The 23,925-nt window shown below is 36.7% G+C and overlaps 1 protein-coding gene across 2 annotated transcripts in view; it reads right to left on the minus strand.

Moving 5' to 3' along the window:
- Positions 1-23,925, minus strand: part of USP24 (ubiquitin specific peptidase 24) — a 129,229-nt gene that overhangs the window by 32,164 nt on the left and 73,140 nt on the right. For both annotated transcript variants that reach the window (XM_019742818.2, XM_019742816.2), the window contains exons 33-47: positions 21,747-21,842; positions 21,400-21,628; positions 20,510-20,669; positions 19,547-19,702; positions 17,194-17,264; positions 16,386-16,546; positions 10,028-10,089; positions 7,646-7,837; positions 6,553-6,670; positions 4,217-4,361; positions 3,072-3,191; positions 2,302-2,427; positions 1,575-1,673; positions 573-655; positions 59-200 (exon numbers count right to left, since the gene is read on the minus strand). In XM_019742818.2, the coding sequence (XP_019598377.2) occupies positions 59-200; positions 573-655; positions 1,575-1,673; positions 2,302-2,427; positions 3,072-3,191; positions 4,217-4,361; positions 6,553-6,670; positions 7,646-7,837; positions 10,028-10,089; positions 16,386-16,546; positions 17,194-17,264; positions 19,547-19,702; positions 20,510-20,669; positions 21,400-21,628; positions 21,747-21,842 (1,960 nt within the window). The remainder of the gene's footprint in view (positions 1-58; positions 201-572; positions 656-1,574; positions 1,674-2,301; positions 2,428-3,071; positions 3,192-4,216; positions 4,362-6,552; positions 6,671-7,645; positions 7,838-10,027; positions 10,090-16,385; positions 16,547-17,193; positions 17,265-19,546; positions 19,703-20,509; positions 20,670-21,399; positions 21,629-21,746; positions 21,843-23,925) is intronic.

Here is a 23,925-nt window from a genome sequence, read left to right on the forward strand (position 1 = left end):
AGACAAAGGCTATGAATGACAAATTAATTTTGTTTTTTAACAAGGGCAAATGTAATACCTTTTCTTTGCACTTTTCACAGTAATATGCATTACTTCCCTCTAGAACTTCTCCTCTAACAAACTGGTCCAAAGAAATTTCCAAACTCTGACAAGAAGTAACTCCTAGATTGAGAGCCATGAAAGCTTCCTCTCGTTCATATCTGATTAGGAAATAATGAAAAAACAATGATCAACAATGAAATTTAAAAACTTTGAAATTATCACAATACCCAAGATTAACAGAGAACAATATTCACAACCAGTGAAATTAACAATACCTTTCTTCATCTTTTAAAAAGTACACAACCAAATAAAAATACCAACTTTTGACAATTCAGAGTTGCTTAAAATGATGAATTTCAACAAATTTTAGAAATTGAAAGCAAAAAAATGTATTTCAATAAACATTTATAGATCCACTGATATATCTGTAGGTGTAAGTCTCTCAACAAACACAAAATTCACAGCTGACTAGAAGAATCATTTAACAATAATGATAATTGTTTGTTTATATCACTGGTATCTTCACTAACCTGTGAGGACAGTCTTTACAGATCTTCTGATCAGAATAGATGCCCTGAAAAGTATTCTTAAAAATTTGGTCTCTCCCCAATTTCTGTTGGAATAAAAAGTTTAAATTTTAGTTGATCTCCCTAGAATTTATAGGTTGTTTAATACAGAGTTTTATTTAGACCCATGCTAAAGCACAGATGTCAATTTCACCACCAAAATAAAATGAGTCATTTTGGTAGTTTAACCTGGGAAATAATGGAAGGATGATAACCCCTTAGACTCACTGTCAGAGTAATGCAAATAACCAGAAGAGGAGAAAGCGTCAGTCACAGCTGATCACAATGACAGCCTTCTCTGTGATAATTCTGAATCCCTCTCCTCATGCTACAATTACCAAGTTAGTAGCGACTCTCCATAATCTTTTCTCTTTTTTCTTGTAGAAATGATATTATATAAGTTATTTTAAAAAAGAAGTGGATACATTGTACCTACTGATGAGAGGAGAGGCACATGTTGTCTGTGATGGGAGGCTGTCTGTAACTTAGAAGGCAATACCATTTAGGTAGTTTGTCACATGTTTTACTGTGTAGAGGTAGAAAGCTTTGGATTTAAACATTACATCTTTTTAATCTGTTCCTTTTGTCCTCTTTGACAAAGCAAGACTGCTCTGCACGGGGCCGTCAGTTTATCAGTGATTACAGCCCTTACTTATCAGTGATTACAGGCCAGGTTACTTCAACGCATATAAGTGAGAGTATGTAGATACAAATGGTTGTTATTATGGAGTACAGACTAATAATTACATACTTTATCAAGGATTAGATGAATTAAGAAATCTTTAATTTTAGAGATCTGCATTTATTTTGATGTTCAAACCCAGAAGAAATGATATATACCTATGGTATTGAAGATGATCAGTTTCTAACTAGTCAGTTTTACAGTGATCCCAAATGCGAAACCACTGTTCTCATACTACAGAGTCTGATGGGTTTGGGTTAGAGCGAAAATGAAACTTTTTCTACCTTAAGATATTCATCCATCTGATCAATGAGACTAGTGAAGAACTCATACGCGTCCTGTTGTTCTCTCACATAAAGTTCTTTGTTCCACATCTTGAAAATCTATGTAACAAGAATTAAATATGTTGGTAAAGGAAAAGTAGCAATTTCTGAATATAGTAGAAAAAGAATGTGAAGGAGCACTTCATCTTTCTAAAAACCAAGTCTGCTATTAGGATGTAGAAGTTTTTACTGAAGTAAGATGAGCGTTATGTTCTGCCATCTATGCTTTTCCATGGTCCCTTTGTAATCACAAGTCTATGAAACCATACGGGGTGAGACCTAAGGCCATGAAGGGGAAAACACAAGGTACTACTCCTCCTGTGAAACACAGTAAAGCAATGTTAAAAAAGAATGTTCTTTATTTAGAGGCATTCGTGAAACTGGCATAGGTACAGAGGAATGATCTGAACAAATATTTCAAATAGCAAAAGTAATAATCATGAAAAATATTCAAAATAATTAAGATTAGCAATTCCCTAGAAATTATAAATGACTATTTTCAACATTGTAATAATTTGAAATCAAGGACCAATTTCAATAAGAATGGTATAAACAATTTTTTTATAGGTTCTTGGCAATGGGATTAGTGTAGAATTAAAGACAAGAGACAATTATCACTAGAGAAAGAATGTAGCCAAACTCCAAATATCTAACATCTTTAAACCTGCAGAGTTACTGAATAAAATACCTTCCAGAAGTTCTCAGGTACGTAATACTGCAGCTTGCTCTCCATCAAATGCCCAAAGAGAGACTGCACTTGATAGAATACACTGTCATCCGGATTGTCCATGTCATCATCCACTGAAAGTAATGCCTAAAAAGAAACAAAAAGTATTAAGTTAGAAATATGTACCTGCTTTACAGCACACTTTGATGTACATGCACTGAGTATACATATTGTTCTTTTAGAATGCTATGTATGTTTAAATACAACTGTAACTGCGTCTGTTTAGCGTCAGTATTTTTCAGCTGGTGTAATCATGAGCAAATTATCTTTGAGCCTCTGCTGGATTATGAAAACCTGGAACTAGTAACACTAGGATCTCTGTAAGAGGTAAGTGTGACATAATAACACATAGAATAGTCTCAAAACTATTTACTGCTTGATCACAAGCTACTACTATATTATTATAAAGTGCTGATGATAGAGCCTAAATATTTCTAACATACTAAAAATATTAGTAATTTTATGAAATAGAATTTGAGAATAACTTAGGAGTTCAAAAATCACATTAGGTCAAATCCATTTGTCAAACAGGCAGCCTATTACCTCAGTAGATTTATAAAAATGTGTGACTATAAACAAATATTGTCTATACATATTTCAGGAGCCACTAAAGTATCCCTAAGTATGTCTAGTTTTAGTAAGCCCCCAAATGCACTACATGAATGTGGAACAATTTTCAGGCAATGTACACATTATTTAGCACACGAAACAGGAAAGAGGAAGGGAATCACCTCAGGGAGACCAGGCTGCATATACAGCTGCTGGAAGACTGCGTTCATGTAGCAAGTAGCGCCACCATTCCTCAGCCCCACAAACCCTGCACTGGACCTGCTGTCCACTGGGGGAAGGTACTAGGAAGGAGAGGGGGAGAAACAGGAAAGAGAGAATTAGTATCTCTGCCACCAACACACCTCCTCAGAGCTATATGAGACGTCTGAGACGGAAAGGATATACTCACACATTTACCCATCCAGTGTTTTATGAGTCATTGTAGCAAAACCTACGTTCATGAATTACCTCTTCAGATGCTCATACAATTATAAATGACTATTATCTCAATGCTTCTTTTTAATTCATGAAGTACTCAGCATATAGTATGTATTTGTTTATTCATTATGTAGTCATGCATTCAGTCACTTGATTATCACTCAATAAATATTTAATAAGAGCCTATTATGTGCCAAAAACTGTGCCAGAGGTACAAGAGAGAACAGAAATGTACTTGGTCCCTGATCACAAGGAGCTTACAATCTGGTAAGGTAGACAGGCATTTATCAAGTAAATATACTAACATATTTACAAATTGAGGTGGAAGTCTGAAAAAACAACACAAAAAAAACAACAGGGTTCTATGAAGTGTTTACTATGAAGAATCCTAACCAGCTGGACAGCCAAGGCCAATACTACCAAACACGTGGGTTCAAGGAGCTGATTTTCCCGATTTCTCTACCAGCTTTTCTTGGGATTCAGTAATGGGAAAGCGAAAAAAATTCCTGAGAACAGGCGGGAATTCCCACCTGGAAACCCTGACTGTGACAGAGCCAATGTTTGAGTTTGCACTGTGGCAAGTATAAACTTAGTAAAAACAAAACAAAACAAAAAAATGGTTGAAATGCTACTTTTCATTGACAGTAATTACCAACCAACTTGAAAAGGTCTCCCCTTTAATTAATTAAAAGGATACCATTTAGTAAGATACTACAGTGTACTAGTATAATACACTGTAGATTATAGTTGATTTGAGTATGTCAACACAATAAGCAAAAGAGTAATACAGACTTTCTCTGTGATTAGGATAATGCAAACATAGTTTTAAAACTGTATGTTTAAGAGATCATTCTGAAAAAATTAAGTGCAGCAGGGTCTAGAAACTTACATCAAACTCCTTGGTAAGAGCAGGGTCAGGTTGATGATGCATAGAAAGTAGTTCTTTTGTAATAATTTGGAGATTTGAAGGTGAGCTATCAGCCAACATTACAAGGACTTCATAGGCTGCCAATCGGCTATTCACTGTACTACACCTAAAAACAAAAACCGTAAGTCAATTCAACAGTGAATAATCTACTTAAATTGATCATTAATCTAAACCAATATTTGAAATGAAAGTATCAGAGCTGCAATTCCTCAAACAAAGTTAAGTCAGGTCTGAAGGCAGAGCTCTAGTAAATCTAGTGGGCAGTGCTTACTTAACACAGGAAGAGGCCATGAATAGTGGAGATTAACATGGTTTGGAGCTAGCTATCTTCCTGGCCTCATGGTAGCAAAATATTTCACATATGATTCTGGAGTTTTCTTATCTAAGGGATGGATCAGCAAAAATGGAGGATAGAAAAATAGAGTCTGAAAATTTTACCAAAACCACAACATGGGAATAACTGTCTTTCAATTAAAGTTGGTAGCAATAATGGGTTTTGTAGATATCACCCTGAAATTCAAATATCTAAATGGCAGAAAAAGAAAGCTATACAAATAAGGATAGATGCCTGTAAACATCTTATACGTGCCTGCGGATAAAAAAATTCTTCAAGGACTAATTAACTTTCCATTTTGCTGATAAGATGGAGATAAATACACAGTTTGCCCAATTTGTTTGAAATGACAACAAACAATAACTAGCAAGCATTCTGCAGGAAACTTAGAGGTTTCTTACACTGCTCACCTTTAACAGAAATCATTTTGGGGATAAAGAGTAATTTCTCACTGTCACCTATGCCAACCTTGCAATACTGAGATCACAGGTTAGGAAGGATACACAGAAAAGAGGACATCCAACCTCTGAGAGAGACACGTATGGAGCGCTGGAGCTGTGTTCAAGAGGGGGCTGTGGGGCTCCTACGTCAGCACTGTGTGAGGCAGAGGACATTGGCCATAGAGTGTGCACTGTCCTTTGCTTCTTATCGGGACTTCTGGGTTGCAAAGGATAGGTAAAGAACAGGAGGTACCATACACACAGGCTAAACATTAACATGTTCTTTTGTTGTTAGTGTGATAGAAGAATATATTCCTTGTACAAAGAGCTTCTGTGTAGTTTAAATCTCTTTCTGGCTTTAGGGTTTAGTTTAGGTGGGAAAAGGCTGGGAGTCACTGAGCTAAATGGACACCATTCAGTCTACTGGGGATAGAAGAAACAAAATGTTTCTTTTTCCATCCAAGGCATTGTACATGATTAAAAAACAACTTCTTGTGGATGGAAGTATTACTTTTAATAAATATAAAGGAAGGATTCATCAATAAAAATTTCAGTAGAACTGAAGATTTATTTTTTCTGTTCACTGAAAATTGAAATACTCATGTATTTCTACTGCTTTAATAATAAAAGACTCCCACGGAGCTAGCACCAAAGCTTCCAGAACAATACTGGGGCAGGGGTGAGGATGGAAGCCTGAGGTACACCCTAAGAGGATTAATGAAGGTTTATTACCTAAAACAGATTTTGCTAATAAGAATTCTCTAAATAGAGCTATAGTCATACATAAGACACCTCTTAAGATTTCATAAAATATTGCTTATTATATTTCATTAACCACTGAAAGTAGGGGGACATTTTTTTCACTGGTTAAATATGAAATCCTCAGTTTCTTCAGGATTACTCAATTAACTTTAGTTTTCATGAGAAAAGAACAAAGTAAGTTAGATTCAGAGCAAATACAATGGCAGCTGGTAGCTGCTTCCTTCTATTTCCAAGAGTATAAACATCACCCAAGTGGGGTCAGCATTACAAAAGGATCTTCCAAAATTCCACCTACAGAAACTGATACAAAATTCGATTCTAAAATTACCACCGTAATCAATCACTAACAATGACACAGTCAATACTCAGCAAATCACAAGATTCATGCACTAAAGCATGTACGCTTTTCTCTTAGAAGGAACCTCCAAGACTCCGAGTCTATTTACTTTCACTTTGGACATAATTTTTACAAGCTCAGTTTATCCTGGAATTTGTTACTGACCAAGTTAACCATGTTATTACTTACTCTTCTATTCTGATGATAAGAATGGTTCCAGCATACTTGCTCAGCACTTACTATGTGCCAGGCAGACTTTATCCTAGGACTCTTTACATGCATTTCTTTATATAGTGGATAATATCTTATAAGCTATGCACACTCACAAGATGGAAGACAAACTCCAAGTTAAGAAAATCTTTTGGGACTAAAGTTTCGAATTAGAATTTTTACCAAAACTGAACACAACGTGCATTTTCCATACTTTGGATGAAAGTCCTGTTGACTGATGGCGGCACTGCCAGCTGGAGAATGACTATTTAAAATAATTCTAGAAGCTCGGAAAAGGAAGTCATCTAACAATGGTTTAATGAGTGATGAACCTGGAATAGAGCATAATATTCATGTTGAGGATGAACACATATTTTAATTCAAAGACCCTGTCTTGCACTTTCGTACCAGAGCAGCAAAGGCACCCAAGGCCACCCAATGGCAGGGCATTCCATTTAATTTGATGCTACATTTTTAAGCACTTGGAGCAGAAGTGTGGGGATGGGTGGCAGAGTCAGGGGACAGGATACAAAGATCGACAAGTGAGGGTACCATCCTGTATGAGTTTACAAGAGTAAAAGGAGTCCAAGTTTCACTTTAGAAACACAAATGCCAAGAATACCACAAGGCAGAATGGTTTCAGTGGATAACTAATTCTTAATTTGGGCATGGGGGAGTCCATGTAAGGGTTTTGAAAATTTTAAAATCTTGCCTTCTTTAAGTAAAAATGATTTGCCCTTCTCACCCTGGTTTAGAATCACTCTTTTCTATGTATCTCCAGGAACATTTTTATAGAAATAAATTTTTATAGAGCTTAGTTTGTGTGATAAAAGTGATAATTAATGTTTTGATTTGTTTTCTGACTATCCTTATAATACTGAATATGCTTTTACAAATTACATGTGTACCCCAGGAGACTCATATGTACATCATCCAGGGGTGGTGATTGGGGGCTACCTCCCCAGATAAAAATTACCCTTAAAAGAAGTAAGATATACAACAGATTGTATTTTATAAAGTATATAATGGCAGAAAGAGAAAAACCTACTTTGAATTATAATTTTTACTTGGTATTAAGAAGTTCTGTGATTCAACTGTTTTGAACACTATAAAATTCTCTATGCAGTTTAATGACATAGGTAAAATACACCTTAAATGTGTGAGCCACTAACATTTCAGACAACTTTCTATTGTCAATTTTCTATGGAACACTGAGCACCTATTTCATTTTCCCAATTACACACAATACTATGGCAATAGCTGAGAATGAGGTATTCTGTCACATGGTAAAATAAAGCAATAATTACCAAGCATTTCCTTTTCTGTCCCGCAGAGTGAAAGAAGGGTCTTAATGAGCCGTAAGTGCCCTGCCAATAAGATGTTGTCTGCTTCACTGGTCTCACATTCAGCTGTGCGATTAGGTTCAAAGTTCTCCAGCCAAGTGATCTCGTCCTCGAGCATGGTAGCTGGGCTGATTCTTAACTGATCCATTTCTGAAGCTAAGAAGGAAAAAAATCCATTTCTAAGAAAGAAGGATTTCCCTTCATGAGAGTCAGAGTAAAGTAAGCAGTCAAGTCCCAATCTTTCACTTCACAAATCTCAAAAAAACCCTCATCAATAAATAGCAGGCTGTGGCTGCTGCCCACAGGACTGTGAAGCTCATGCATATTTATTCCTTTCCTCACCCACTCTCGGTCATAAACCACACATATGTTGAGTGCCTCCTCTGTGCGGGTCACTGTGCAATATGCTGGGGATAAAAGGTAAGGGAGACAATCCTTGTTCCAAAGAAGCTCCTGGTTTGGTGGGTGTTAGGAGATGTCCCAGGAACAAACCCTTCTAGAGAAGGAAGGAATGGAGGGGTGAGGCGAGCCAGCGCTCCCGCAGTGTTACCCAAGCCCAGAGAGGTGGACTTCTGCAAAGGAGAGAGGTCAACAGCAGAGCAGCAGGTTTCCAAACAATGAGCTAAACTCTGGGAATTAGTCTGACCTTTTGTATGAAGTATTTCACTTCCCTCCAAAGATTAAAACAAGATTTCATATTGGGAATTGGAATTGGGGAGGAGAGGAGGAGGATTGTGCTCTACTGCCACTGCACTACAGCCACGAGTAAGCGGGGTCCCGGATGGTTAGGTAAAAAGGGGATACTTCAGGGTCAGCCAGAGCTGGACTGGCACCGGATATGAATCCTGTCTCTATCACTTACTCACTGTGTGTCCTTGTCTCCTTATTTGTAAACAAAGCTAACATCTGCACTGTCGGTTGCTATGTGTAAAGTACTTAGCATAGGCACTGGGACATAGAAAATACTCCAAAATGGCAAATACTGCTTGTTTCAAGACATATTCCCACCCTGTTTTCAACATCCCAATAAGGGATCCTGGGTCCCTCATTTGATACTCAATGACACAGGGAAGCTCTACATTAATAACTTGTTCACGCATTCTGAAGTATGTGTATACCAACTCAAGTCTAGTCCTCAAGAAGCAAAGCAGAATACCCTCTCCAAGTCCAAGCCAGAGAGCAAAACCTTGCTGGCTGCTGCCCAATTTTCCCTGGAAGCCTGGTTGGAAAATGCAGTATTAGGCTAGACTGTTAGACGGACATGTAGTCCATCCACTTCTCTAGACACAACAGGTCTTATCCTTGTGTCAGGACATACACTCAGACTACGCTATCTTAGGCTCCAGCAAAACCAATGTCACTGCGCTGCTCAGAGCATTGTGTCCTCAGCCTTCAGGAGACACTTAGGAAACCGATACAGGCATTTGCCTTGGAGATGCTGCTGAGGCTTACTCGTCACTGTGTCTTCATGTGTCCATTATATCTGGACCTTTGGATGAAGTTTCTTTTAGGTCTAAGTGCTGGCAAAAATATTTGCTTCTTTTGAGAAACCATTCTGTTTCTTCTTCTAGGGTACTGAGAACAACCAACCATACACTGTTTCCTTTATATGTCTGTCCTCCAAAAATCTCACATCCAAATTCTGACTGTGGGCAGCTTTATAGCCCACATATATGCAAGGCATTTTTTCCCCCTTCTGGCCTTCACGTTCTTTTCCAATTAATATTTTTGTTGATTCTCATTTTTATTTTATTTATTTCCTCGTAAGCGAAAGCAAATCTTTTGGATAAAGGGTGGGAAATAAACTAACAAACTCTTGAACAACTAAAATTTACACAGAGCACTACAACATACATTTGCATTATATAAGAGAAAGTACAGATGATTAAAATCTAAACACTTTAACAACAGAATTTCTAACAATATTTCAATCATCTAACACTAACTAACTGACTTCTATCACTCACTTGTACTACTATCAAAATACCTCAATAGAAATTCCCTCTTTCCTTTAATGATCAACCTTTAAAATTGTCAGAATTGACTATACTAGAGAGACTCTTCCTGATAGTTCTGTATCAGTGTAATGATACATGAGCCTTTGACAACTTCTAAAATCAATAAATCTCAACACATTAATAGTTGGGTATATAACAGGAAAACAGATAACTGGCACATGGGTTTACATGCTATTTTCAGGAAAATAAAATTCAACTTCAAATAATAATTATAATCTCACTTGTAGCTGAGATACATTAAGTCAGACTTAGAAATGTCCATTTGGCTTTCTTTCTACTCCTTCTCACCCCTTCCCCCTACACAAATCAAAGTTAGACATTTACTTACTTGTCAGATCATCTAATAACTGGCACCTCAGGTCAAAATACTCCATACATTGAGATAATAGTCTAAAAAAGGATAGATTTCAGTTATTAAAAGAGAGGCTGATTTGAAAATAAAAAGCATTTTCCTTATATTAAGAAGTTCACAAAACAACTGAATAAGAGCATTTTCCTAAGCATAAAATAACTGCTTTTACATTAATACGAGTTCAATATTTTAGCAAGAGGTATACTAATGATTTTATTAGTACAGATAAAGTATAGGAATAATAGTGTAAATAGAGGAAACTTACTAAATCTATTACAGTTTGTAATGACGTACATACTGATTGCATATATAATGCACCAATTACATTCATTCATTCAAAAATCAACCAATAGTTACTGAGGACTATGCTTGTACATGTTTTAGAGGAACAGAGAACAAAGGGGACAGACAACAAATAAAACAATACATACATATGTCAACTGGTGATAAGCGCTAAGAAGAAAAATAAAGCAAAGTAAAGAAAGAGAAAAGTCAATTCTTTTATTTAAGATGATCAGTGAAGTTTTTTCTGTAATTATAGTAGTGAAGAGCACAGGTTTTAATGTCAGGTGGACCTTGGTTTTAATCCTAGCTCTACTACTTGTAGCTGGATGTTCAGGGACGATTTCAGTTCCTTCGGTTTTCTAATTTCGAAGATGCTTATTAGGGCATTAGAAATAAAAATGCACATATACACAGAAACATACATAAAAGGCTCAAGAATGCACTGATGATGAGAATAGGTACTAAACCAAGATTTATGATTATTGAAAAAAGTAGGGATAATAAAACTGCCAAACACATTTGGCCATTGTGAGACTTAAATGATAAATCTATGCAAAGAATTTAACACGCTGTATGGCACACAGTCAGTCCATGGTAACTGCTATTATCATCACTACTATTACTATCAGGGAAAAAGTTTAGTACATGCTAAACTTGGGCATCAAAAAAGTTGTGAAACACAATTTTCCAAATTATAAAAACATACAAAGTTTAAGCACAATAACTTATGTTTTAAAAAATGGCTTATACCCTGTTTCCCCGAAAATAATACCTAAGTGGACAATCAGTTCTAGTGTGTCTTTTGGAGCAAAAATTAATATAAGACCCAGTCTTATTTTACTATAAGACTGGGAATATAATATAATATAACACAGTATAATATAATGTAATATATAATAATATAATATAATATAATATAATATAATATAATATAATATAATATAATATAATACCGGGTCTTATATTAATTTTTGCTTCAAAAGACGCATTGGAGCTGATTGTCTGGCTAGGTCTTATTTTCGGGGAAACACGGTATATTACAACTAGAGTCACTGATTTTACAAGACAATAAAAGGATCATCTGATTTTAGGAAAATTTTAACTAGGAAAAGTTGGGATTCTAAAGTAAAAATGTACAAGGGCAAAAAAATTTCTGTAGCTTTTAATCCAGATGTCTTTACCAGGAAAAAAATCATTTTCTGAAATTTGGTTTTACACCACTAAAATATTACTTTTCATTACCAGTAATACACAGTTAACATCTAATTCAGGTTAAATCTTGATGGTCAACTGTAACATAATTGTAAGTTTTGGCTAAATTTTTAACTTTTAAAAATCACAGTGATCTTATCTCAGAAACCAAAATCCTGACTTCTCCCTTATTTATAAATTTAGATTGTTAAAATAGAACGTTAAATGCTTCAAAATAATATTTAAGTTGAGACTTAGATATGTGGGCCAGGAATCTCCATATGTGAAAGAGTGCATGAGAACATAACAAAGGTTGATACACACACTTAATCCTGTCATGAAGACTTGGAAATCTATAAAAATATAACTCAACTCAAGGACATTCTGATGATTATATATCTTATAACTAGAAAATATATATATTAAAAAAAGCCAGAGATGGATGTGAGAAGAAATCACAAGGGAAATTAGAAAATCTTGTGACAAATGAAAACAAAAACATACCAAAAGTTATGGAATACAGCTTTCGAAAACAGTGTTAAGAGGAAAATTTAGACCTGTAAATGCTTTCATTGAAAAGAACAATCTCAAATCAACAACCTAACTCTGTACTTTAAAGAACTAGAAAAAGAACAAACTAAATCCAAAGCTAGTAAAAGTGAAGAAATAATAAAGATTACACAAATACACAATAGAAAAACAGTCACAAAATCAACAAAACCACAAGTTAAGTCTTTGAAATGAACAATTATATGACTAAGAAAAAAAGAAGACTCAAATTATTAAAATTAGAAAAGAAAATGAGGACATTACTACCAATTTTGTAGAACGGATTATAAAGACAGTACTGTGAGCAATTATACATCTGATAACCTAGATGAAATAGAAAAAGTCCTAGAAATGTAACATTTACCAAGACTGAATCAGAAAAAAACAGAAAATCTGAATAGATCTATCACTAGTAAGGAAATTAAATCAGTAATCAAAAACCTCCCAACAAAGAAAAGCTCTGGACTGGATGGCCTCATTTGTGAAATGTGCCAAACATTTAAATCAATACCAACCCTTCTCAAACTCTTTCTAAAAAAATGATGAGAAGGTTAACACTCATTCTATGAGGCCAGCATTAACTGATACCAAAGCCCAACAAAGAACTACAAGGAAACTACAGACCAATATACCTCATAAATACTGATGTAAAAATCCTCAACAAAGTACTAGCAAACCTAATTTAGCAGTATATTTAAAGGACTGTATATCATGAATGAATGGGACTGATACCTGTAATTCAAGGATGGTTCAAAATATGAAAAAAATCAATCTATATGATATACTACATTAACCAAATGAAGGAAAAAAAACCCCAATGATCACCTCATTGATACAGAAAAAAAATGACAAAATTTAATGCGCTTTAATGAAAAACACACTGAACAAACCAGGAACATAAGAAAACTATCTCAGCATAATGAAGGCCATCTAGAAAAAACCTACAGCTAACATCATACTCAATGGTGAAAGACTGAAAAGTTTCCCCCTAAAATGAGGAACAAGGATGCATTGCTTTTACTACTTCTATTTTACACAGTATTGGAAGTTCTAGACAGAGTAATTAGTCAAGAAAAACAAATGAAATACATCCACATTGGAAACGATGGAGTAAAATTATCTCTGCTGGCAGATGACATGATCTTACATGTGGAAAACGCTGAAGAATCCACACATACACATACATACACACAAAACCTGTTAGAACTACTAAGTAAATTCAGCAAGATTGCAGGATACAAAACCAATACACAAAATACAATTTCGTTTCTATACACTACAGTTTGAGAAAGTAAGAAAACAATTCCATTTACAATAGCATCAAAAAGAATAAAATAGGAACTTAGGAACTAACTTAACCAAGGAAGCAAAAGCCTTGTCCAGTGATAACTATAAACAATGCTGAAAGAAATTTAAAAAGACATAAATACATGGAAAGCTATCTCATGTTCATGTACTGGAAGACTAAATCTTGGTAAGACACTGATAATACACAAGTGATCTACAGAGTCAATGTAATCCCCCTTAAAATCCCAATTTTTTTGCAAAAATAGAAAAACCCATCCTGAAATTCATATGGATACTCAACGGGATCCCCAAGCAGCCTAAACAATCGTGAGAAACAACAAAGCTGGAGGACTCATACTTCCTGATTTCAAACTTACTAAAATGCTACAGTAATCAAAACAGTGTGGTACTGGGATAAAGACAGCCATACAAGTCAACGGGGCAGAAAAAAAGAGCAAATAAATGAATATATAAATATTTAAAAAATTATTTTCAATAGGGGTGTCAAAGTCATTCAATCGGGGAAGAACAGTCTTTTTCTTTGTTTTTTTAAATAATACTGGGACAATTGGATATTTACACAAAAAAGAATGACGTTAAACCCTTACTTTACATCATATACAAAACTTTAAATGGACCAAAGACCTAAATTTAAGAGCTAAAATGTAAAAACCTTAGAAGAAAACACAGGGTAAAAACTTCATGACATTGGATTTGGGAATGATTTTTTGGATATAACACCAAAAGCACAGGCAACAAAAGAAAAAAACATAAACTGGACTTCATTAAAATTAAAAACTTTTGTGTATCACAGGACACTATCAAGAAAGTGAAAGAAACCCCACAGAATGGGAGAAAATTTTGCAAATCACGTATCCAATAAAGGATTAATATTTAGAATAAAGAACTCCTATAACCCAACAACAACAAAAAAACCCCCAGACAACTTAATATAAAAATGGGAAAAGGACTTGAATAGACATTTCTCCAAAGAAGATATACAAATGGCCAATAAGCACATAATGAGATACTCAACATTATTAATCATTAGGGAAATGCAAATAAAACCACAACAAGATGCCACTTCACACCCATTAGGCTGGTTACTATCAAAAACATACAAATACAAAAAACAAACAGAAACCAACAAATGTTAGCAAGGATGTGGAGAATATGAAACCCTTATGCAATGCTGGTGGGAAAGTAAAATGGTACAGCCATTGTGGAAAACAAATATGGTTTCAAGAAATCAAATAGAGAATTACCACATGATCTAGTATTTCCACTTCTGAGCACATACCCCAAAGAACTGAAAGCAGGAACTAAAATTGATATTTGTATACCTATGTTCATAGCAGCATTATTCATAATAGCCAAAAGGTGGAAACAAGCCAAATGTCCATCTACAGATAAATGGATAAACAAAATACGACATATACAAGAAAATATTATTCAGTCTCAAACAGAAATGAAACCCTGACACATGTTACATCATGGATGAATCTTGAAAACATATGCTAAGTGAAATAAGCTAGACACAAAAGGACACATATTGTATGATTCCACTTATATGGAGTACCTAGAATAATCAAATTCATAGAGAAAGTAGAATGGTGGTTGCCAGGGGTTGAGAGGTGGGGAGAATGGAGTTATTGTTTAGTGGGCACAGTCTCAGTTTGGGATGATGAAAAAGTTCTGGAAATGGACAGTGGTGATGGTGGCACAATAATGTGTATGTACTTAATGAATTATATACTTAAAATGGTTAAAATGGTAAAGTTTATGTTATGTATATTTTGCCACAGTAAAAAAAAAAGTCTAACAAATCTAAAAAAAACCCATTGTTTAATGATTTATGAGTTTTAGATGTGTGTGTGTGTATATATATCTATATATCGCTCTCTCTCTCTCTCTCTCTCTCTCTCTATATATATATATATATATATATAAACAAAATTAGCTTGCTGTCACATGTTACAAATCTATTTAGACAGTGTGTTAACTGATTTTATATTATTTTTTTCCACATAGAAAATTTTAATTTTTATGGGGTTGAATTTTATGTTTTTTTATTTAATGACTTCTTAATGGGTATAGAGTTTCAGTTTAAGATGATGAAAAAATTCTAAAGATGGATGGTGAAGACGGTTGCACGACAATGTGAATATACTTAATACTACTGACTATACACTTAACAACGGTTAAAATGTTAAATTTTGTTACGCGTATTTCACCACATTAAAACAAAACAACCAAATTTGGATGCTTATATGTTAGGGGTTTGGACTAGCTTTAACATTTCTTCCCTTCAAGGGCTCTAATTTATAAAGTATATAAATAAGCAAAGTGGATATAAATTTCACAGATTTCTGTGGTACCTTATAAACCCTACAGCAGGAGCTCCCTGAGAGCAGTAAGTTGGAGAAAGTGGCTTACACTTGAGGTCGGGGTGTGATCTCCCAATCTCAGTCTGGCCTGGGGCACCCATGCAAGAAGGCTAGCACACAAAGATGAGATGGGGAGGCAGAATGGATTTACTTAAGTCATTCTCTGAGCCTGGATCACAAGCCTTCTTACATGCCGAGGCATGTATAAAACCAAGAAAGAATGCTAGATGGATACCACAGCGACATCCAGATGTGGAGTTATGAAGTATGCTGAGGTGAGGAAGTGACGTACAAGAACAAGAGGACATGAGCAGGTGACCTCTACACAGTGATCTGGAATAATGTCAGGCTCTCACCAACCAGGTGAGCTCCTCTTTCTCTTTTGGGTAGGCAGACCAGGTGGGGTGGTGGTGGGAGTTGGGGGTGACTGAAGGGAAGAAAGCCTGGTATTGTTCTAACTTTCCTGTCCTGAAAGGGGTGAAACACGAAATGACCTCTTTCAGGACACAAATGTTGGAAGAGGAGAGGTGAAATTCTTCTGTCAACTTGATAATGCACAGAGGACTTTAGGGAACAGTATACAAATCATTATTCTCTTTCTGTACCACGTGAGCTTTTCCATCTTTATTACGTACCTCTGATTGACTCCTCTCATAATACTAGTTGGGGACCAGAGAGGCAGCTGAGCTGTGAGAATCACACCTAGGAGAAATTGATTCGGCTTCTGTACATCTGGATAAGCTGAAGTATCTGTCTGACTAAGAGTATACAGTTGATCACAGGCAACACGGCGAATCTGAAATTACATCATTAGTGGCAAAAAATGAACATCAACCAACACTTAGAGATTTCTTCAAAATTGATTTTCCTTTGAAGTCTATACTTTGAAGGATATTATAAGGGTGAGTGTTTCAGTCATTAATGGTAGTTACACTGAATAAATTAGGGCTAATTAAAAACAAGTGTGGTCTGTAGATTTCCTAAATCTAATCAAATCATTTAATATAAATGAAAATAAGAAAAATCTTTGAGTGTTTCAAAGTTATTTTCAAGTTCATGTAAGAAAATCAGAGTGATAAAATCTAATGAAAGTTCATGGCTTGAAGTTGGTCTTTCATGATTTTGACCAACATGCTGATGCTAATGCCAGCTGCCCTTTGCCAGCTATGGATGTTGAACACTGGCTCTAACATTTTATTGGTTATAAACACAAATTAATTGTAGCACTCGTCTCTTAACTTCTGGTGGAATATGGAATAGAAAGCAGGGCAGAGAGTCCAAATGGCCACTTTGATTCAGAGTGGTCGGCAGCCCCTGTGTATGGCTCCGAGAGGACTGAATGTCATTCCTTCTGTACTCTCCACAATGTCACAGGTATCCAGAGAGCCCACGACAGAATAGGACCAAAGGGGTTTTTCATAAAGTAATGTAAACAATCCTTACCTCAGAACTTGGTGATCCAAGCAGAATATCAATGATAAAATCAGCAACACAGGGCAAGTTATAGAAAGATGCTAATGATAAGAATAAAGAGAATTGGGGGTGTATGGGGAGGAATTAAGTTAGAAAATGCATTTTTAAAATTTCAAAAATTTTCAGTAATTTCTTAAGCTTAACGATAGCAGGAATTCACCTCTTCTTTTACATGGAATTGAATTCAGGACCTTCGACAACTGACTCCACGTCTGGGAGTTTCTAAGGTGCTCAAGAGTAGGACCATGTCTGGTCATCTTTGTACCTCCACATTTTGGCACAATGCCTCGCACATACCAGTTACAGAATAAATTATGTCCTGCCGTGATAAACTATCAATACTTGTGAACTATAAAATAGACCCTACCACAAGCTTACAAATGATAAAAAAGCTTGAAAAGGGAAGTTATGATTTTTTCCATCTTTATTTCAAAATATCTCTAAAATTAAACAATTGTAGGAAAATTGAACTAAGAGTATGGCATATGTCCAAAAGCATTTCATGACTTACACTTCTCACATATAAACTTTCAAAGGCACTCTTGCTCCAAGTAAATAATTCTGAATACTATTTTGATGTGCCATAATTGTCTAACTTTTTCTATATGTTTATCTTGATTTATCTTATATAGTGAATTTAGAAGTTACACTAAACACGCAATGATCACTGACTCTACATAACAGGCAGCCTGAACTGGTAACACAACAATGAAGAATAGAACTCCTATGTGTTGGTACAATTTTGAAAGTGAAGCTGTTAAGACTTCATTACCGAATAAAAATTTACTGAGGACTTACTATGCAGTGGGCAGTGTTTGGGTGCTGGAGATTTAGAAAGGAACAGAATGCACAAAAGTGTCTGTCTTATGGAGCTTACTGTCTAATTGCAGAGGGGATGATGACAATAAACATGACAGTAAACAAATTACATTGTATGCTATTAAGTGATAACTGATATAGCAAAAAATAAGGTGAGGGGTTTAGGTAGTGCCGGGGTGGGGGAGTGTTGTTTTCTTTAAAAAGGTGGTCAGAGAATGTCTCACTCAGAAGGTGACATTAAGAAAGACTTGTAGGAAATGAGGACAAGAGAGCCATGTAGATAGATGGGGGCAGGACATACCAGGAAAAGGGAGCAGCCAGTGCAAGGGCCCTGGGGCAGGAATGTGCCTGGCATATCGGGGAATAGCAAGGAGACCAGGGTGGCTGAAGCACAGTGACTGAGCAGGAGAGGAGGAGAAGGTGAAGGCACAGAGGTACTCATATCAAGGGGGTAGATTGTGTCGGGCCTTGAAGGCCTCAGCAGAGATTTGACTTTTACTCAGCGTGAACTGAGAAGCCACTGCAAGGTTTTAAACAGGGGAGTGATAGGATCTGACTTACATTTAAGAAGGTGCACTCTGGTTACTGTGTGGAGAATAAACTACAAGGGTAGAAACAGGGAGATTAGTTAGGGCACTTGCTATAATCCAAGTAAGAGATGATGGCAGATCAGAGGGTAATAACAGTGAAGGGGTAGAATCTAGATATGGTTTGAAGGAGGATGTGCTGACAGATTACAAGTGGGGTATAAAAAAAGGAAATCGAGGATGACTCCGAGGTTTTCCGCCGGAGCAAAACTTCTAATAATTAAGTTGGGAAAACTCTCGGGTGACACGGGCCAGATCCGTAGTTCAGTTCTAGGCACATGAAGTTTGAGAAGTCTATTTGATTGACATCCAAGTGGAGATGTCAGGGGAGTAGTCCAGGCTGTAGATCCAAATTTAGGTGTTACCAGTAGCACATAGAGGGAATTTAAGGCTGTGAGAGCAGATGAGATCGCTGAGACCAATGAGTGTAGACAGAGACAAAACAGTGACGAGGGACGGAGCCCTGGGGTGTCCTAATATTAAAAGCATGATTAATAATAGCCCCCGTTTGCTGAAGCCAACAATAAAGATAAAAGGGTAAATCTTAAGCTTCATAATTTTAACAGTGGAGTCATCATCAGTTTAGCAATTGATATAGAATTCTAATTCAATACTTTAGGAACTATAAATTTGAGTTATTGTAATTCCTCAACTAGATAGTAAACTTCTAGAGGGCAGACATACTGCCTTTATAATACCTACTGTGAACCCTTGTATACAGAAGGTGCTCAATATACGAGTATATTCATTCAGAATTTAATTATTGTAGCACTGTTCTTACCTACTCCACATGGCAACTTTTCCCTTTTTTTCATTTCTATTAATATGACCTTATCGATGAAGGAATGTAAATATGTCCCAACAGAAACCTGGCCTTTCCCTAACAGAGATGGATCACAAGCAAGCCTGCTGCATACCCAGTTGCTGGCTCCGGAGTTGCAGGCAGGTAACGAGAAGAGACAAAGCCTCCCCTGCAATAAGTGAGTCTTTGGTGGACACAGACTGCTGCCGCACACAGATGCCAGCATGCAGGGCGACCGGGTCTCCTTCACTTCCAGAGCTGCAATTGCTTCCTGGAAACAGGCAAGAAGAAGGTTACTGCAGACCCCACAGGACCAGCAAGATATTCTAACACCCTTGTAATGCATTCTAGCATCTCAAGTGAAATTAAATAGTTCAAGACACTTTAGGAAGGAACAAGGGACAATCACTTTATTTGACCTCGACTGCTTTGTACTTAAAATATACTTGGAGGCACTCAAAAGGTTCATGAGGCAAACTAATTTCGCGTGACAGAAGAACAGTGAAATTTTGGAGGCATATGATAGTCTTCTTAGGCTATTAGAAATGTTCCTTATCTTGATCTAGATGTGGTTACACATATGTAACAATTCTGTACATTTAACATGTCTGTGCTTTATGCATGTCATATATTTGGATAACTTCTTTATTATTGAGGTATATACATACACATAGATTGAGCAGGGAAAGCAAATGAAGCTGAAAAGTAAAGCTACTTGTAAAGGCCTAATAGAAAATACATGGCCAAACCAAGAAAATGACTTTTCCAAGTAGGAATTCTAGATGAATTTTAATTATAGCCACAGTTATTGGTCTCATAACAGTTTACACTCAGCAAGCTAAAAATTCTGATTTGATTTTCTCACTATGTGTTTATAAAAGCTTTTTATTTCTGAAGCATGACATACATACAGTAATGTGCACAGATCTTAAGTGTATAGCATGATGAATTCATGCTCAAAAGCAAGAGAAAAGGCTTCTTCCTTTTGTGACTCTGAGCAACGTATACACAGACAATTCTTACAGCTATAATATTTCTTGCCCAATGCTCTAATTACCTTAGGCATTCTAATCAGTACCTGAACTGCTGAGTCTGTTTCGAATTCCAGCAGGAAAGAGAGAATTACTTTCTTTAATTGGCTGGCTACTCCCAACGAGGTCAAGTCGTCCTGCAGCTGCAGCCCATGACAGTCTCATGAAACAAGCCACAGTAGAAGTGAAGTCATTTACTTCCATTGTCTACAGAAGTATGGAAAGAGTGTTATGAGAAAACGTACCCCTAGTATTGGAACACATCTCATTGACTTCTATAACTTTCCTACTGGTCTCAGTTTTGTGAGACTCTTTTCTCCAAGGTCATCCAGAAGGATGGCTTTTTATATGCTTCTGTACTATTATTCCAAGACTCTCAATAGCTCTTTGCTACTTGTAAAACAAAGACTCTGATCTCCATGCTCTGGCTTTAAGTTATCTGCCACCAATTTGGTTTCTACTGTTTCCCGTCTGCCCCACATTGTATTTTGGCCTGGACGAATTACCATGTGACCTCCATAGGCTTTGGTTTTCTCTAATTGCTCACGCCCTCCCTTTTTCTTGAACAACTCTCCTCTCTCCAACTCTCCATACTTATCTCTGTATATCTAATCCCTATCTGTTGTTCTTCAAGGGCGACCTCAAATGCCACCTCCTGCATGAAACCATCCATGATAGTCACAAGTGAAGGTAATTATTCCACTTCCTCTGAAGGCCCGTAGAATGTTTGCCTTTTGTAGTTCTCTTATAACACTTGATATTTTCCACATTGAATTATAGTTTTTTTGTCTGCACTAGTGGTCTCATTCTGACTCACCTAAGTTCCTTGAAGGCAATATTCATGTGAATCATTTTTATATCCTCACGGCCCCTTCCTGCAACCAGTGCCTTCTAAATGGGAGGTACTTAGTAATTCTTGAATACACAAACCACTTACTTGTATTGCAACTCGTGCAGCAGGGATGATTTCCTCAACCCTAATAGAAGACCTATCAGACACTGATAACTGTCGGTAGGATGACTTTTCTGGGGTACCACATAAGGACATCTGCCTGCTGGTCTGCCGGCTGACATTTCGGAATGGGCGAGAAGAAAGTGCTTCTATGCCATCCTTGGTGAGGTCTTCATCTAATAATGTGGGCATTGTTTGTCCGACAAGTAAAAATCTTAAAAAGATAAAGGTAGACTTATTCAAGCTCATTTGATACTATTTAAAATGATGGGATTGGTGAGAATAGTAAAGTCAGCATTGCCTTGTGAGACTAATGCAATATATTAACATACCTTGCGAGTTGTAGACAGATCGAATAAACTCCCTGCCTTGTTTCATAGTCGACTTCTGATGGGATGGAGTCCCTCTGCATGACATTTACAACCAAACTTCAAAAAAGAGAAAAGAAAAAAAGGCAGGATATTAAAGACTTCTATATCTTTCACAGGAAATTTTCTGTAAGTAATTTAATTAGTAATAAATGTTATCAATAACTTAAAATTTCTATAAGATTCTTACATACTTATAAAGGGACCATACATATTTCTATCGCAATGATTTCTTATGATACCTACAACCCTCCTGGTTCACTCAGAATTAGACTCCTTGCTTAGCCAAAAAAAGATACCCAGTACAGTGTTTGGCTAGTTCTCCTTCTAACTGGTTTGAGTTCAGTGATCTTGGTACTAGTACAATGATCGACTCAAAAATATAACCACAACTGATGTATTCAATAAAGCTTGTTTTTCACAGCCACTATAACCTCTATTACTGCAAAAGCTTCTCAACTGTTCTTCCTGCTTTCACTCTTGATGCTCCACCTCCAAAATCGAGTCTCAATCAATCAACCAGAGCGATCCTTTAAAAATGTAAGTCAGATCATGGCACTCCATCTCTACACAAACTTCTCTAATGGCTTCCTATTTCCTACAGAGAAAAAAGGCAGTCTTCACAGTAGCCTGTAAGATCCTACAGAACCCGAACTCTGGTATGCCTGTAACCTCATGTCCCCTCCCCTACCTTCCTCACTCTGTCCCAACTACACTGGCCTCCTGTGGACAGCTTTCTGCAAGAATCTCAAGGTCTCACTCCCACACCTTCAGCTCTCTGTAAATGTCACCCCATCAGTGACGCTTTCCCTGACCATTCTACTGAAAATTGCAACCCTTTCCATCCCCTCCTCGTCTTATTTTTCTCTACAGCTCTTATCAATCACCTGACAAACACTCTTACCTTTACTTCTTCCTTTTTTATTTGTCTCCCCCACAGGACTGTGACCTTCACAAAGACAGGTTTTTGAATAATCTATTCACTGCTCTGTTCCCAGTGCTTAGAACAATGCCTGGCATGCAAATTAACTGACATACAAAAAGAAGCCAGAAGTAAAATGCCTTTATTACCACAGCTCTGTAATTGCCTGAGTCAACTGAAGTGAGTTGTGACAAAGGCACATCCCCACAATGTTGAACAAAGAATGAAACTATATGTGCACTAGGCTTTCCTTCCACGTGGTTGGGAATTCTGTTAGCTCCATCTCTGTGTTTCTCATCCTCTTTATCCCTTCACGGTCCCACTCAACTTCTCTTCCCCTCAGGCCTCCAAATAGGAATTCCTGCAACTACCCTCTGCGCAAACTTGAAGCTGGTTTTCACTCCTAGAGGAAATGGCATGTGTACTTCTGCCTAGAGTAAATCTCCTTTACACTGCGGTAGAACTCAGCCCCACTGATCGATCATCCCTCTTTCTTTGCTCTTTACTACTTTCCTTTTTCATCGGCCCCTTTCAGTCAGCCTAGAGAATCAAACCTCTACAAGTTAAAATCAAATAGAAAAGCAAACTTTTCCCTCAGTTAGTCTTCCCATCAAAGTACTGTCACCCCCCTTTTTTCACTCATTGGAAAGCAGACTTCTGCTTACTGATTCTACTTCCCATTCTTACACTTGCCGCTCAGTTCTGCCAGCTGCTTATGCCCTAACGGCTGTACTTATACTCTGATGCCTTCCCAAATCTCTAACACCATTCTCCACTCCTCTGGAGAGCATCATATCCAAACCATCCACTTCATGTGACTCACAGGAACCTCTTATACAATCAGATTCATTTCTCTTGACTTCCTCTCTGTCCTCCATCTCTCTCCATGTTTATTCCTCGTAAGGACTAAGATTCATCATCTCCCCACTCTTCCAAGGTAGAAATCATCAGGCCATTTTATAAACGTTCCTACCCTTTATCTAGTCATAAAGACTTGCCTATTTTACCTCATAAGTGTCATTCTACCACTGCCCTAAATTTAGAGCTGGTTATCTCTTCTTTGGATAACTGTCAGCTCTTAATAGTTCTCCCTGCCTCCGGTCTCTCCCACTTCTATTCTTCTCCACTGCAGCCAGAGTTAATTGTTCTAGGTAATTCCTGGCTTACAAACCTCCTGTTTTCCCATGTTCTATAAGATAATGTTGAAAATCCTCACCGTGA

Source organism: Rhinolophus sinicus, linkage group LG06 (genome assembly GCF_036562045.2).
Source record: "Rhinolophus sinicus isolate RSC01 linkage group LG06, ASM3656204v1, whole genome shotgun sequence".
Classification (NCBI taxonomy): Eukaryota; Metazoa; Chordata; class Mammalia; order Chiroptera; family Rhinolophidae; genus Rhinolophus; species Rhinolophus sinicus.